This window comes from Neodiprion lecontei, chromosome 6 (assembly GCF_021901455.1).
Source record: "Neodiprion lecontei isolate iyNeoLeco1 chromosome 6, iyNeoLeco1.1, whole genome shotgun sequence".
NCBI lineage: Eukaryota > Metazoa > Arthropoda > Insecta > Hymenoptera > Diprionidae > Neodiprion > Neodiprion lecontei.
Window position 1 is genome coordinate 655008 of NC_060265.1, and position 16864 is coordinate 671871.

The 16864-nt window shown below is 44.6% G+C and overlaps 2 protein-coding genes across 4 annotated transcripts in view; one reads left to right on the top strand and one right to left on the bottom strand.

The window, feature by feature from the left end:
• The window catches only part of LOC107219605 (protein O-mannosyl-transferase TMTC1), a 145328-nt gene that overhangs the window by 89131 nt on the left and 39333 nt on the right, over positions 1-16864 (bottom strand). The gene's annotated exons all lie outside the window — the stretch shown is intronic.
• Positions 5433-16864, top strand: part of LOC124294936 (myrosinase 1-like) — a 43282-nt gene continuing 31850 nt past the window's right edge. Inside the window, exons 1-8 of one of the 2 annotated variants that reach the window (XM_046742539.1) lie at positions 5433-5568; positions 5632-5732; positions 5806-5939; positions 6017-6350; positions 6443-6779; positions 6844-6994; positions 7062-7303; positions 7376-7570. In XM_046742539.1, coding sequence (XP_046598495.1) covers positions 5522-5568; positions 5632-5732; positions 5806-5939; positions 6017-6350; positions 6443-6779; positions 6844-6994; positions 7062-7303; positions 7376-7532 — 1503 coding nt within the window. In that variant the 5' untranslated portion in view covers positions 5433-5521 and the 3' untranslated portion in view covers positions 7533-7570. Of the gene's footprint in view, positions 5569-5631; positions 5733-5781; positions 5940-6016; positions 6351-6442; positions 6780-6843; positions 6995-7061; positions 7304-7375; positions 7717-16864 lie in introns of those variants that run through there. The other variant, XM_046742538.1, reaches the window with a different exon arrangement.

The following is a 16864-nucleotide window of genomic DNA, read 5'->3' on the forward strand; positions in this document are numbered from 1 at the left end:
TCTCCGCCACAAACTGGCCTCGGAGACGCGGAATGATACCCGATGCGCAGTGGGAAGTTTGTGGGAGAATGTCTCGCAGCTATGTGAGCTTTTGTAAATCAACCATCTTCCGATTCTAGACAAAATCCAATTTCTGAACACCTCTTCCGCGGCCTTGACCACTCGAATAGCCTGAAATTCGCCAGCCAGTGTTAAAATTATGAATTACCATAGTTCACGGTTTACGAGTAACGGCAAAAACGGTTACGAAAATATATCGAGCGTCGCTTTGGGGGTGAGAATTAGATATTGCAAACGTTGGCGAGAATGTATTCTAGTCCCGTACTTTGCGGGGGTGTTGGAGGGTTAGGAAGGACATTTATCTGGATAATGGGGTAAGGATATTATTTGAAACTCGTGAGAAGCGAATTGTTCCCCGGAGATTTGAGAAACTTCACAAACACAACTCGTGTTGTTTAAATTACTGACACTTTGAAGGCGAACTCGGGTACGGAGCAAAGGATTTGAATAAACACGAGCTCCACGCCGGAATGGCGGCTAGCTACATATTGTGCATACGTAGATACCTACCTACGTACGGGCGGCATATGGGAAGGTGGAGGAAATACCGCGAGTTCTGGAAACCGGATGCTGAATTTTGTTGCCCGAGGTAGAACAGCGACTCTTTCCCGTGGCGTGAAATCGAGTTTTAATTTTCGTTTTCTTTTCTTCTCCTTTTTCCTTTCCTTCTTCTTTTCCATCCTCATTCTCCCCCGTGCCGAAGTGACATTAATCGACAATGGCACCTTGTTAATGTCGGCAAGGTTCAGGCCCTACAGGTTTAATCATTTAATTTCGTTTTTTCCCACCTTCCGCCGCCCCTTGCATTTTATTCCGAGGCCTGAAGATATTCTTTATTACGAGGTAGCATTCAGCTGTTGACGAGCTGCACCGGGATTGCGACGGGTGTTAAGTAGATGTAAAGAGTTGACTCCTCTCGCAATATATATATTTATTTTTATTTTTTTTTTCACTCTTTCATGCGATTTTCCTCCCTCTGCCCTCTCTTTCTTCGCTGCCCCCTTGCCCCCCCCCCTCCCCCTTTCTTTTTCCTCCCATTCTCTTTGGAATCCTTTGTTCGCTGACAACAATGTCTAAAAGCAGTGCTGTCAGCCCTAACGTGACCTATAAAATGTTACAACTCTAGGGAAATCTGGGTTGATTGAATTCTTATTATGCAAAAAATAAGAGGAGAAAAGGAAAGAAAAAAAAAACGAAAGAAGAAACGTGAGGAAAAGACGACTTATCTCTGCAGCAGTTGTAAATATATAACAGTTACCGCCGCTGGGAAAAAGAGAGGGAAGAAAAGTTATGTATTTGCAAAAAGTTGATGTTCACTCGCTAATTTCATCGCCACTGTGCGACGACTATCTCGAAATTAAGTGTAGTAATAAAACCTTTATAGAACGTTGACAAATGTTTTATCGTCTCTCCTTAGGCTTCATAAATTACCAACAAAAGGTTTAACGTTCTAGACTCAGTGAGCGTGTACAAGCATCTACGGTTTACAAAAAGAGCGCCGCAGTGGCATCGGGAAAAAGCAGCTCTGAAAGTTCGAGAAGGTGAAATAAAATTTTGCGATCGGCAAACGCAGCTGCCGGAAAGTCGTTGAATCAGACCAGTTTCAAATAATACCTTGACTATTTGCCAGCGACTTTCTCAAAGGCGATTCGCCAAGTACCTAAAACCTCATCTTTAAACATCACTGACTCAAGTGGCCGTCCGGTCCCTTTGACGATGTATTGGATACGCGATGATTATGTATGTATAAGCTTGAAAATACGAGCGGATCGAGCTTTTGGTTCTCTTTATACTGGAAACTACTTTCGGTTGGTGATGAAAAGTCTTTCAACGTACAGCAGGAACACTCGAAATCCACTTTCTTGAAATAATGTTAACCCTTTCGGTCACGCAATTCAATTTTTTTCGGCAGAGAAGTGAAATTATACGTTACCTATATATTTTTCGATGCTGAATGCGAATCTAATGTCATGAATTTAATAAAACTAAAAACAACTCCTAATATGGGGTGAAAATGGATGTATTTTGAGATAGTACAATTCCAAGCCGAGAATAAGTGCAAACCCTAATACTATCTATATGCACCCCTAAGGAGGGTGAAAACTAATTCTATGCATTCAATTTTGTAAATCTAATGGCCATTCTGAGATCTTTGTTTGTAAAACAATGGATTCCTAGCGTTCTTAGTACACGTTTATTATCAAATTTCTCCGCTACCGAATTACACTCGCGAAAATATGTTTTCTCGGCATATGTTTATTGATAACAATTATAAACAATTATGGATTCGAACAAAGTTCTAACCAATCCAAAGTTTGAGTACACTGAAAGAAATTTTATTGTAATATTTGCTTTTCCCCGTACACAAAAGTACAATAAAATATACCATTTTTGGGACAATCGCAGTACAGTCGTGAAAAGTACAATAGTGAGTAACAAAATGCACCACATTTATAAGAACGTTTCAAAGATCATATAGTAATTCTTGCTTGTCAAGATAATATTAATATATATATATATAGAAATAGTATAATGTCCCATTATTCTACGAATGTTTATGATTGTACCTCGTTTGTCCCTAAAATGCTATGCGGAAAACCAAATATTGCAATAAAATTTCTTTCAGTGTATTTTTACGTGAAAATACAAAAAATTCAGGATTTTTCATGGAATATTAAAAAAATTACAAAAAAAAGAAAAAGAGGGTGCCGTTATAGCGGCTTCTGTGACTAAAAGAGTGAAAGGATGCGTGAGGAAAAGTTGAGCAGCTGAGCAAGAAATTCTGACACTCGTGACATCGTGACACTCGTCTTTCACGTCGTTCTTCAAGCTCCTGTTTTTACGCACATCACTCGTTAGTGCAATATCCGGGTGATAATTAACTCCTCGAACGAGACTGCAGCAGTGCAGGTAGTTCGGTACGATTTTTCGAAATCACACCCCTTGGACGATGGCTTTAATCAACCTGGAGCATATTCACTCTCCATACCTCCCACTTTTTGCTGCTTGTTCCTTTTTTATTACGATGTTTAAAATTTCTCCTGACAGCGCGGGGTCGCGTGACGGCGTAGATACGCATATAACTAATGGTTGGCAAAAGTTTACGCGGTACTTGTAAATTTTCTGATTTATCGGGCTGAGAGTGCCGGGATCCCCTGTTCGCCGAGTTATATCACTCGACCTGGCTCTACATCCCGTGACACGCGCGGGGAAGCAAGCTGAACCGAGTCCCTCAAACATGGTAGGGTGGAATCATCGAGTGGTGATAAATCACCGTCGTGGCCCCTAAATCGGTGGATCCTAAGCAAAGTGAGCTATCGCCGACCAATATTAATCTCAAACAAATTAAATAACAATCGAGCAGCCAGACCGAAGCCCGGCTGCCGAGCGCGAAGGGTTGTATAAGGTCGCTCTGCGGCGAGGGTCAAGAGGGCGCGACGCGCGGCGCAACGAGGGGGGTGGAGGGTGAGGGCGAGCTTCGGCGGCGCATCGGCTATTAATCATCGACCCAGGCAGGGATGCCGCCTTCGCCACCCTTCTCTGCGCCCCGGGGTCTTTGGGTCCATGAGTCCACAGCTGGCAATGAGATTACCCTCGCGATTAGTTCACCTAGCAGCAAAGCTCCGAGCCTCGTTTCCTCCTATCTACCCCGCCGGTGCGTAATAATGCCTATACACGACTATGGATTACCCGTTTCGTGAGTCGCCGTTATTCTTTGATTAAAGCCCCGCTCCATCTATGTCAAGACTTTTCTCCAAACAATTTTCCACCCTTCGTCATCATCGCTGTCTGACTTACTCAGCTTTACACTCAGCTTCTTCCAACAGGAGAAACGTGATTTGCATGAATAAATAAAAAGGTAGGCACATTCTACGTGGTTTTTAACTTGATTCAAGTTCTCTTTGTTAGCTGGATGCTGACAGTATTCGTGGCCTTCCTCAGGCACGTAATTAGCAAGGATTGGCTTCCGTATTGTTAAAACTTTACCGTTAGTCCGGTCGCTGATGATGATTACGATATTTCAGGTCATGAAATCATCCAACAAATGAAAGAAGTGACGGGGGTATAGAGCAGTAACCAGACTGTATAGATTGGATTGATAACGACACCGGAATCCTATTCCAAACATGCGAAAATATTGTGACAAAAGTGCGTTATATAGATAGATAGAGCAGGTAACTTTTGCACTCTCTTCAATTGATGTCAAATGCGAGCAATCAGTCTTTATATTATAATTTAACCAGCAAATCATTCCTATAGACTTTTCTTCAGATTGGACATTGAATTGACACAATGACTATAATTTGATATCGGAATTCGATACAAGTTGGTCTTAGCAGGTTAAACCTAAGCGTGTGATAAAAGTAGATCCATTTAGTAGTTTCATTACATTCATTGCTGAGGGTCTATCCAGATAAGTGACGAACGTTTCGTGTGGCAAGATAGCATGACATGTGTAATAAATTATCAGCGAATATCTTCGATGCGAGAAAAAAGTTCTCACAAACTTGATACTTATTTCGTATATTAGATCCAGAACCAATGCGACATTTTCAGCGTGACTTTTGATGATTCTGACAAGATGAGACCCGCTAAGCTATTCAAGATTTCAGGTTCTCTCAAAGAACAGCCACATTTGAAGCATATCACGTTGAAAGTGCCGAGTTGAACCGCCGCTTTGAGTAAATGATGCTTCGTTTCAATAAGACAACGTGGAAAATGATTGGCTCATGTATAGAAACAAAGTTGTCCTTTAGCCGTTAATATTTTAGAGCTCCAACCCTTTGCAATACCCCGAATTCCCGACCATCAGGCAAACACATGTACTTGCATACTTACTTTGACGTCAGTCAAGATACGATAACACACGTCTAGTACCCACGACAGGACTTAATCAAATTTACTCAGCCACTTTCGCGCCCATCTCGTATTACGCCCATGTTTTATAGCAGTACTTGATGTGCGAAAAGTTGTATGCTTACAGGATACAATTGAGTGTCAAAGTACCGTTAGCCATTGTGATCATTTAAAATTTTTCAACGTACTTGCAAATTAATGTAGGACCATCCAATTCTCGCGGCCCGCAATGACGCGATGGAGTAATCGGCAGTGAGGAATAATCATCGAAACGGGTGCACGGGATTCATATTTCATAGTGATAAGGAACCAAATATTCCAAAAAATCTGAATCTCTCTTTGCTTACATGATCTTGTATTATCTTTACTACCTTATCGTCTATCTCGGCATACGTACTCCAGATATCAAACTCGATTCAGGATCAATAAATACGTTTCATTGTGATTGCGTTGATAGTATTGCTTAGAGGTGACGCTTAGTCCATTTCTGATAAAACACTTTCAACGCCTCTTAGCTCTGCAGCGTCGAACAGAGGCAATTGATGATGATCTTAGAATTTAACACAGTAGTTGGAAGGAATCACTTTGAAGGTGTAGTGTCACGATGGATTGTTACTTTGTCGCGTTGATTATCTGCTTGGTACTTGCGACGTACGTCTATTTCAACCATCTGTAATTCGTTAACACGGTTGGTGATAATAATTTTTTCCGCAGAGTATCCTGCTGCGATATCGTCAAGCTAACTTTTCCAAGTGGATTTCGCTTTGGAGCCGCAACTGCCTCGTACCAGATCGAAGGGGCCTGGAATGTCAGCGGTATTAACAAGTTGATTATTGACACCTGAAATCACTGAATACTTTTCAGTCGATACGTTTTACCATTTTCCAGACAAGGGGGAAAATGTCTGGGACTATTGGACTCACAACTACCCAGGATACATTGCCGATGGCACCAACGGTGACATTGCCTGCGATTCTTACCACAAATACGAAGAGGATGTACAACTCTTGAAATCTGCAGGAGTCAGTTTCGATGACAAATAGTTCGAAGAAACACATTTTCAGGACGCATGATAATACGCTTACACTTGGTTTTTCAGTTAGACTTCTATCGATTTTCCATCAGCTGGTCACGCGTCCTTCCGACCGGCTTTACGAACGTAATTAGCGAGGACGGGCTCCAGTACTACAAAAACTTGACCGCGGAGTTGGTGGCGAACGGCATCGAGCCGATAGTGACGATATATCACTGGGATCATCCCCAAGTCATAGAAGATATGGGAGGATGGACGAACGAGCTGATGGTCGATTGGTTCGTCGATTATGCCAGGGTCTTGTTCGAGGCGCTTGGAGATACCGTGAAAAAATGGATTACCATCAACGAACCTCGTAGCTTCTGCCTTCTCGGATACGAAGACACGCAAAAGGCCCCGGGTAGGTGAGAAATATCAGTCGGACGATGATGAACGTAGGTAGTTAATGCTGACGACCAAGTATCTCGAGTCTTCGCTGTTAATTTTTCTTAGGAAAAGTGATTTCTGGCATCGGGGCATACCTCTGCATGCACAACGTCCTGAAGGCGCACGGAAAAACTTATCGAATGTACGACGAAGAGTTTCGGGATGTCCAGCAGGGCGTTATTGGCATGGCATTTTCTCTTATTACGATACTGTCAGCGAACTCTAGTGACACCGTATCGGCCGACGTAGGCTTCCAATTCGAAGTAGGATGGAATACTCATCCCATATACATCGGAGATTATCCGGAGATCATGAAGACCAGGGTGGCCATGATCAGCGAGGCTCAAGGTTACCCAAGGTCCCGCCTCCCCGAATTGACGGACGATTGGATCGCCATCATCAAGTGCGTTCACTACGAACTTCCGTAAGTGCCGGAAGATGGTTGACCCATTTTTTCTGTTTCACAGCGGAAGCTCTGATTTTTTTGGTGCGAACCTGTACACGTCGGTACTCGCCTCTCCTGACCCTGACGAGGAACTCGGTATTTACAACTCGGACAGCGGTATCATACTCGAAGCCAATTCGAGCTGGTCACGGGCAGCCTCCAGCTGGTTATACGTAAATCTATTGCGAATCTTGAGCAAGCTAGTATCAATTCCCGATTGTACATTCGTTATCCCCGTAGGTGTATCCTCCAGGATTTGGATACACGCTTCGCCAGATCAGAGACTACTACGACAACCCGCCTGTATGGATAACGGAGAACGGCTACTCGGACAAAGGCGAGTTGGAAGACTACGACAGAATCAGCTACTTCTACGACTACTTGAGGGAACTGCTGATTGCGTTAAAACGAGACGGATGCGACATCCGAGGTTACGCTATTTGGAGTCTGATGGACAATTTCGAGTGGCAAGACGGCATTGCGTGAGTAACAACTCGCTGCTTGATCGTCTTCGTGGTCAGCAACGAGTCTAACGACAATTTTATACCGCCTAGAGACAAATTCGGTATCTACAGCGTGGACTTTGACGATCCCGCCAGAACCAGGTCATCCAAACTGTCAACCGCATGGTGGGCAAGGGTTACTTCCACTCGTAAGCTTCAGGCTGTTCCAACGAACAGTAATGCCCGAATCAAGCTGCCCTGGGAGTGACAGCTTTCACTGTCTTCTTAAATGAGGATTATCAAAAGGTAGAACGGAATTGAAATAACCTTTCAAGAACAGTTCGCCCAAAGAATTTTCCTCCGTTCCTACCTTTGAAACCGTAAATCCACCTGACTTTGCTGTGTACACGTGTATTATGCCTGTGTATAAATGATCATAAACATTCCAGAGAAAGCGGTGTAACAAAATAGATTAGTTCGTCCGTCTTATAACCGTATTGTCTAAATGAAAAGCATTCTTGCATGATAGCAGGGCAGGGTGTGTCTTCCTCTTGTCAGAGACATTTCGAGAAGGCCAAGCTCTCAAAGGATGAAAGTCTGACTTTGTTTAAAGAAAAATTAGATTTCCCTGCCACGTGAATCATTTAATACTGCAGCCCCTCGCAAGCATAAGCACAATATCTTTCGCATCCCCAACCACCGAGGCAAACATAAAAATGTTTGACATAGCTGCTGAATGGTGCGTAAGTCCTCGACGTAATGGCGCGCGTGTCTGGCACTAGTCAAATAAATTAAATTCGGTCAGCCACTTGTGGACTCTCTTTCTCGGTACACACTCGAGTTTACACACTAAACTCGATGAGCTGCGAGGCTTGTGTACCTCCAATTTACCGGGCATGTGTTGGAACAAGCACCACTGGCCTAGAAAATCTCGTGAGTTGAAAAAACTGCGCTGTTTATGGCCTGTTGTTGGCGGAGGTAGAGCGAGGATCTTGGTGGTTTCATACTATGTGTTAAACATTTTTTTTTCCGCGCCAACATCGACCGCGACAGCATCGTTCACCAGATGATGATAATTGGCCCATTTTGCGCAGATTCGTTGAATTCTCTCTTCACGGTTGCCACCACATGGGGGCTCGTTTCAACCACATCGCTAACGAAGGGTTAATCCTATTGTACATTGACGCGTCGAGGTTAGTGCGTGACGAAGCCGCGTTTACCGCCGGTACCTAACTCCGAACGGAGAGGAACTCGACGAATATTGCCCATAAAGAGTAGCTCGAACCGTTCGATATACACCTACCCCAACACCGCGCGATTCAACCCCTGCAGCTTATAAATCCCATTCATTCTTATCCAAGCTCGTTTCAAAGGGGGCGAGAGGACTGTAAGTCGAGTAGTTGTCGGATGAAAACTTCCTGAATATGAATGACGCGAACGTGGTTCACTTCATTTTTTTCTTCACTCTTTCCGCCTGTAACATTCTACATCCGGATCGATGTGGAATAACTGAGAAAAAATGCGTTTTCTCATGATTTTCATTTCTTCACCGAACTGCTTATCGACAAGCTCATTTCCCGAAAAACGTGTCCTAATAGTTGGACTCGATAAGCATGTTTGGTGAGTTTGTATCATTCGAGAAAATGGTTTCAGATGTTTATTGTGCGGTTGAAAGTATCATTCATTTGAAACGAAGAATTAATTCGCGAGAACAAAGAGAGAGTGAGTGAACGAGAACCGTAATAAAGTGGAGAATTAATCCTAGAATAAATAGAATGGAGGGAAAATGACGAAACGCACAAAACGCGGATATGCGACAAAATGAGATAAAAAAAAATAAATAAATAAATAAACAAGAAAGAAAGAGAAAATACCCGTAATCGAAAAACATAAAACCGCGAAATGAGGGCTCATCTCACGTGTTCTTACAACAGCCTCTAGGCGACCCTCGGTACAGGCACTAGTCCAAATATAGTCGGCACACATATATATATAAGGAGTTTTCTTGTTACGTCTGACCCTTCTATTTCCAGGGGGTATTTCTTCTCCCCTGGCTCCCTTCCTTTTCCTCTTTTCATCGCATCACGTTGTCGAGTGGAACGATCCCTGAACGGCGCTGCGACCGGGACACGAAAAGTGGGCGGTGGTTGGTAGGCTGACAAAAATGGTGGCGAGGCTATTCCGTTGACTACGAGCTTAAAGCACACACAGGACTCTCTCCCGCCCTCTCCATCTCCATAACGGGACACGCGGGCTTACAAAGCTTAAGTGATCCCCACAATAGCGAGCGGCGCGAAAACGAGTCAGCGGTTATCCCGCGGCGGCCGGCCGGCCGGCCATAACGCGGCCGTACCGGCAAATCGACCACCCTTAAGTGGGTCGCCACCCGTCCGCAAAACACGGAAACGCGGGTGAAATCCACGCGTCCCAAACGAAAAAAGGGGGGTAAATGGCGAAAAAAAGCAGCATTGCGCCTCCGGCCCCGCGAGTCCCCAGCACCGTTCTCTTGATAATGCGGTGAATTATGATAGCGGTTATACACTTTGAACGCCGCTCGTATATCTCCGGATCAGCCGGTTATTTCTTTCGCAGATTGTGTATCGGGAAATATTGTCGGCAGGTGGGCGGGGCTGCAAGAAACCGAGCGTAGGTGCCCGTTCACGTCGGAAATGATGAAGGTGGATTTCCTCCGCCGCTGTCCGATCTCTTCTCTGCCCTCATATCCGCAACGCTTATACACGCCGAGGATATGGACCCCTGCTCCTGCCGGTCCGGCCACCATTATATATCTATATGTATGTATATGAGCATTGTGCCCCTTCGATTGAAATCTTGACAAGAGTTATCATCCGCTCGCAACTCTCCGGCGGAACACCTCAGACAACACCGAAACACCGATCGATCCGCCTTTCCTCGACTGTACAATGCTGACCCAGTATAAAAAGGGAATCGTGCTTCCGCGGCGTAATTGCACTGCGACTGATTTTTTTTCCTTTTTCTTTGCTGTCGAGAAAATCTCCGACAGATTTTAAATATCATTAACGGTTAGTATCAAGGTTTATTTTCACCTAAAAACGCTGGGCTATTCGTTCGGGAATAACGGATATTCAATCGGTTGGAATCATGGTGCCAATCAGGTGGAAAAGTTCAAAAAAGCAATGGATATCAGTCGTGGTAGCGCAAGCTTGGCTGACCTTTTGACTATGAATTCTGTGAAATCAGTTGTAATAAAAATTTATCGACAACATGGAATGAATGTTAAAAGCCTGAAGTTGCCAATTGACAAACTCGAACGAAACGACTTGGCATGGTAGAAATCTTTTTCCCAGATTTTATGGACCCTATACCGTTGGATAAATTACATTACTACTCGGCGATGAAATTTATCCAGTGTTAAAATATGATGCGCAGAGTTCGAGGCAGAGTTTTATCCGGATGACGCACGTTGCAGAATGCGTTTAATAGGTAGTGGCAGTCTGCGAATAGAGTGGATTAACAGTTTAACCAAACGGGACTAATTTCATTAATACCGAAGCGATTGCCTGTTATTAGAGTCGCGATTATTGATATTAGCCCAAACACAATCAGAAAACAGACGGGCTTCGGCGTGAGTGGGGTTATATCAAACGTTATCGCAAAGCGCGTTGAATATCCATGATATTGTGTCCCGATAGCGAATTATCGAACGAGCCGAGCTGCTAATCCCTGGGATCGAATAGCCGGAAATAAAATCTGACGGAAAACCCTGCCGAGGTTAAACGCGGCCGTTGGATGGTCGTCGGTTTTCTTTCGACCCTCTTTCCACGAGGTCGAGAAAAAAAGTCTTGCAGGTACCTAACTAGCCAATTCCACTGCAGCTTTTGTCCGATTCGATGATTTAGAAGGTAATTTGGCACGCGGCCACCAATCAATGCCTCGCCGCGGGTTCGCGCACTTTCGTATATCCGGCTTCTGCGGCCCACCGAAGCGACTTGATGTACCTACCGGATTTTCACTCCGACGCCATTAGCTCGGAGAGATGCTTATCTCTTCGACGTTGGCTGGCCAATCCGATTCCGCTCATAGGTTATATGAAGTCAGTTGAGTGTAAATCTAACCTTCGCGTATTATTGAAACATTTGGGAGTGGCCTTTTTGGGACGCTTGTATGGTTCTGAAATCTTCCAGTCGTCGTATGCCGTAACCAGCAAAGTTCCGAATTTATTTTTTGGGGCCACTGTGGCGTTTGAAGGACAGAGCAGAACAGCGTTTGAACCTTTTTTTAACGACTCGGAAAAATTCGTGAACCTTAATTTGGCTCGGCGGCAGTTGAAACGATTGAAAGAATCGCGATAACGCCCCTGCAGCGGAACAGAGGTTGAACACAAAAACTAGGAATCCGTGAGCCGTAAAGGCTGATTGGCCGATCTGATTGTTGGCTACTCCGCAGCCCGCAGGGTGTACTAAATAAACAGCGGAGAAGAACCGAACGAAACGAAACGGTGAGGATCGCGGATCGAGGCTGTCAGTAATTGGAAGGATAGTGATGAAGGTTAGCGAAAATGAAAAAAAATAAATAAAAAACAGGTACAAAATAACAACAATGCCGGTACGCGAAAGCTGCACCCCTTCGCTGAATCCCCGTTACTGCGAAGGCACCGGCATCTGTGGAGAACCGCATGCCACGCGGCTCCCCGTTATTCGAGGCATTTAAATGCGTACGATAGCGGAATGCGTAAGTGAGCGCGGAAATTTAGACTATGGCAGATTTAAATGCGGATACACGCCGTCGGCATTCATCCGGGCTTGTTTTTGAGCCTGCATGGAGCTTATAAACGTATATAATCCGACATCGATGCCTGTCTGGCATCCGCTTCCGGAATTCAACTGTCCCGGGTTTTTGAACCGGACAAAACCGGGGAAGGAAAAACCCGGGCGTGTATCCGACTCATTGTCCATATTTCTCGTCGTTCCCGTCGCCATACTTTTTAACGAACGACCGAACAGAAAATAAAATTACGAGGACAGGTAGATCAGTGGAATTTCGTTCGTTTATATTTTCTCTGACATGGATGATGTAATTGCCAATTTGCTGATCTATTTTTCTCTTTTTTTCATTTACTCTTATTCATATTCCGTCGTACTAAAATTTCCCAACCTTTTTTTCTCCCTCTGTTTATCTCTCTGTTATTTGCCAGCAGCTGGAAGCAGGAGAATCGTATTTCGTTTGAATATTCGCTTTCACGATCCTCGTCAGTTAGACATTGGGTCAGAGACCAGAGGGCTGAGAAAATCCGATAGGGGCGAATGACGAGCGCTGGACAAGACGGCATTGTCTGTCTGTGCGAAACAAAGGACGCGTAGGAACCTGTATTACACCCAACCTGAACACATCTTTCGAGGAAAATCGAAATACATTCAGTTTGATTACAAGGCGTGACAATCGGGGGCGAGGATTTGGCACGAAGATCACCCTTGTGAATTGTCCAAAGTTAAAAACTCGATAGGACGAAGGTTATTTTAATCTCGCACCACGTTTATTGAAAAACCACGTTGCCCTGCCGAAATCGAATGCAATGGGGGGGGGGGTTGAAAAGTCGAATCGACGGAAACATAGCAGCCAATGTACAAATACCTGACACAGGGAAGAATCCCACTCGGCCAGAACCTCGTACTCCGGTACCAAAAGCAAAACCAGGACGCTCGGTCACGTGGCTTGTGCCTCCAGCTTTCACCCCCATCCCTATGAATCCCTCCGACATTCTTCCAGCGACACCCGCGACGTTATATCGAGCATTTGACGTGCTCCGCATGTCCAAAAAACCCCTTTCGAACGAAGAACGTGTACATTTTGCTGACGAATAATGAAGCGATTCGTCGTTGTGAACGTTGCGAAACCCGCGAGGACAAAAAATGGCAATCGGTGGACCTGACTAAGAAAGTGGAAAAACAAGAACGGTATCGCGTTTGTCGTCGGTGGAGAAAGCTACTTCGAAAGTGTTTTAAAATTCTGTTTGAAAAGTTTTCCGAATGCGTTGGAAGGGGCGCTGCGTCAGCCGAAATGTTCGGCAGCGTCACTTCGCGTCGCCTATTTTAGTTCCCCGAGAAAATTTCCCTATTTTTCTCATATACCTACCAGTTTCAGGGAACTGCTGTCACCTTCCGTTCCGGGCCGAAAAACTCGCAACTTTCAAACGGAGGTAAAAATTCCGAGGGAACGAATTCTCTCCGAGTTTCTACCGGGGTGACAGTCTGCGGGTATCACCCGCCCACCAAACCACCCCATGCAATCCGGGCCAAACCCTAAACTGAAAAACTTTGAGAGGGTGAGATGCCCACTTGTCGCTACTAAATCTTCCATGGGTGCGAAAGGGGTTGTCGTCTAATAACAGGGAAGTCGATAAACTGTTGTACGGGGTGAGAATCAGGACGCTCTTTGAACTTTCGTCGCCCGCAAGTCGAGCAGAAGCCTCGCGGAGCTTTAAACAGTACACGTGATAATTGGGGGCAGTAGTCCGTTGGATGCGATTCGCAAAATGGATGAGGAGGAAGAGGGGAAGAAATTTTGATCAGGATTAAAAATGACCCGAAAAGGCACCTTGGAATATGTTGCTAACCACCCAGCACCACGTTGAATTAGTTCCGATATTGTCACCGTGTTGCGGTAAATCACAGATCAAGGTTTCGTCGCATAAGCTAAGATAGCTTCCAGAGGAAACAATACGCCTAATAGCCGGAGTCAGGGTCCCGATTTGCGGGTGCCTCGAGCTTTGAATCGTTTCAGCTACTTCCCTCCATCACCATCTCGACCGACTCACCCCTGATCGACCAAACACGCTGGAAGCGTTGCTCGGCCTTCCTATAAACCGGAGATTCGCTGATGACAATAAGGACTCGTCGGTACCGAGGACAATGGAAGCAAACTCCGATACAACCCCAGCTCCTCGACTCGCCAGCTTCTCGTGTACTCAGCTCTACCCCTGGAGGAGAAACTTTATCCGTACTTGATTCTCGACTTGTGCAGGCTATTCTCTTCCCAAAACGTCGCCGTGTTTCGCACCTTGGAATAATCAGAGCCGTTGTAAACCTGCCGGTATTCTTCTTCGGTAAATATTGCCGCACGAGCTCGGGAGTTCAGACTGTTCCAAGTAAAAATCCTACTGTGTACTTATTCTTCTTTCCGAGTTTTTCTGACTTCTTAAAATATTCTTCACAGCGTTATTTATATTTTTAAACGTCCGGATGAAATTTTTTCCATTTTGTGTTATCAGGGTACTTAAGTCACTAATTATTCTCGTTTATCAAAGCAGCCGTTCAATCATAAGCATTCAAAATGAATTAATCCGATTTAAATTATTACGCGAAAAGAGTTTTGGAGAAATGGAGAAAAATTCGAATTTTTACCGTCTTGTCTTTATTGCTCGTTCCCGGCCCTTTCCGAGATCGTGTATCTCACCGAAACCCGCAGTTATGTCAGACTGCCGGCGAAATATATCTGCGAGGAAGAGACTCGTGAATTCTGGATTTCGTGAAAAGTCAACTCACGTTCCTTCCCCGTGTATAAATAATAATGGTAATAAACACGCACAATGACCCGAGCCAAAGCAGCGAGTTGGATGATTGAACGTGTGTCGGGAGTTCTGCAGGTTCTAGGAGGCTATTTCGTTTCACTTTACTGCTCGTCGATTTATATTAACCGTTCAGGCAATAAAATTCTACCCTCTTCTCCATGGTTATCATTCTTCTCGCGATCGTTTCGCCGGTGTTTTATCTGTGAGCTTTTCATCTCGTGTTATTGATGTATTTTGCACAAATGTAATGTTGAGTAATGTGATAATTTGGAAAACCATCGAGTTCCGAAATGCCAAGCTTTCGCAATTGAGAGCGTCATTAAAGGATAAGCGAAAAATGTTCGTCGAAACTGATTGAGCGAGGCGACATTTCATGTCCGTGAATAAAAGCAGAGCACCCCATGATTTCCTATCTTTAAACAGACGGCGTAATCGTTTTATATACAAGTCTGTAGAAATTCCTTAACATTACTACGAAACGATGTTCATAAGTGTGATGTGCCTCGTTTGGGTCACCGTTAACGATGTCAATGTACAGTAAATGCATAATAGACGTAATATCGACCCCTCTAATGGGCAGATAATGGCAGCGATATACATCGAACGATGTCACGTTAATTTTCGTGAATGCTGAGCGTATTGATTGACGATTGAATCCAGCAATTCACCACCGACCATACGCCAAAGAAATACCAAGCTCGCTAACGTTGATGCCTGAGGAAAAAACAGAGCCGTGTGCATACCGCACATAGTTTGCGACGCAACTTTTTTTCGGTGAAACTAATCGGGTGAAGAGGGTGTATTGTGGGTATAAGGCACATGAATACAGTGTCCGAAAAGACGCGGGAAACTTGGCAAAGGCTTATTTGTCAATATTGCGTTGTTTTCCGTGTTCCTCCCCCCCCCCCCCCTGCCCCACCACTCCTTTCTCTCGTCCAAACTTCTATCTGTATTGAAAAAGCAATCTTCTCGGGTTTGACGATAAACTTAACACGATATCTGGCTATCCAGCTGCGCGTTCAAGAATGTAGATGAGTTGATAGGTACGTCCCTATTTCTATTCTCGTTCATGACTATCTATGTACGAATCTTCATCAACCGTAGGATAGGCGAACATTATACTGTCTACCGAAGTACAGCCGTCTATCACGCACGTAGGCACGCGCTGAGTGTTTATGTCCTATAGTTTTATTGACGTTGTACTGAGAGCTGTAAACATTCAGGCTGAACATTTTACTTCATCCATATCTAAGAACAAGTTTTCTGTTTTCAATTTCTGCGAATTACCTGAGAAGCACTTTTTTTTTAAATGTTTTCACTGTCCGTATGGAGATGCTCTTTTTCTTAGTAACTTTTTTGCCGGCAATTCATTTTTATACCGTCAAACGAAAAACATTTTAGTCTGAGAAAGAAATTACTTCAAGGCGAAAATAGTCGCACTGTTAGCGGTTCGCAAATGACGTAATATAACTTGTAGAAAAAAATAGAAGATTACACGACCCCCCAACTCCTCTCTGCAGGTCATTCTACTCCTGGGAATGCTTCGAACAACCGAAACGTCAACCGGAAGGTCGAGCCTTTTGTATCCGTCACCTGTACGAGTACCTCAAATACCGTATAAAAGACAATATTTGCACGTGCGGTGAAAGAGGAGAGAAAGAAAGAGGTCAGAGGAAAGGAGAAAAAACGAAGGAAAACGAGGCGGGCATGGAAAAGAACCCCAAGAGGACCGAAATGTAAACCCATACAACAATCGTACAATAAACCTGTATCATCCACACGCGAGATGAAGGCGGGACAGACTCTCCGCACACAACCCATCCGTCCTGGACAACGCCTCGTGAGACCCTCGTCAAGCTCTGCGTTCTGCCCTCCCCCATCCTTATCTCGTACTTTTCCTCTCACTCTCTCCATATCTATCTCTTTCCCACTCCGCATCCCGGGGTCACGAGCTGCAAAGGTTACGCGGGGCGCAGAGGGCACCCTCATTATGCCAAAGTTTGAGCCTCTTGTCTTGAGGGTTGCGTATTGTTTTAGGTCGGTCCTCCCGA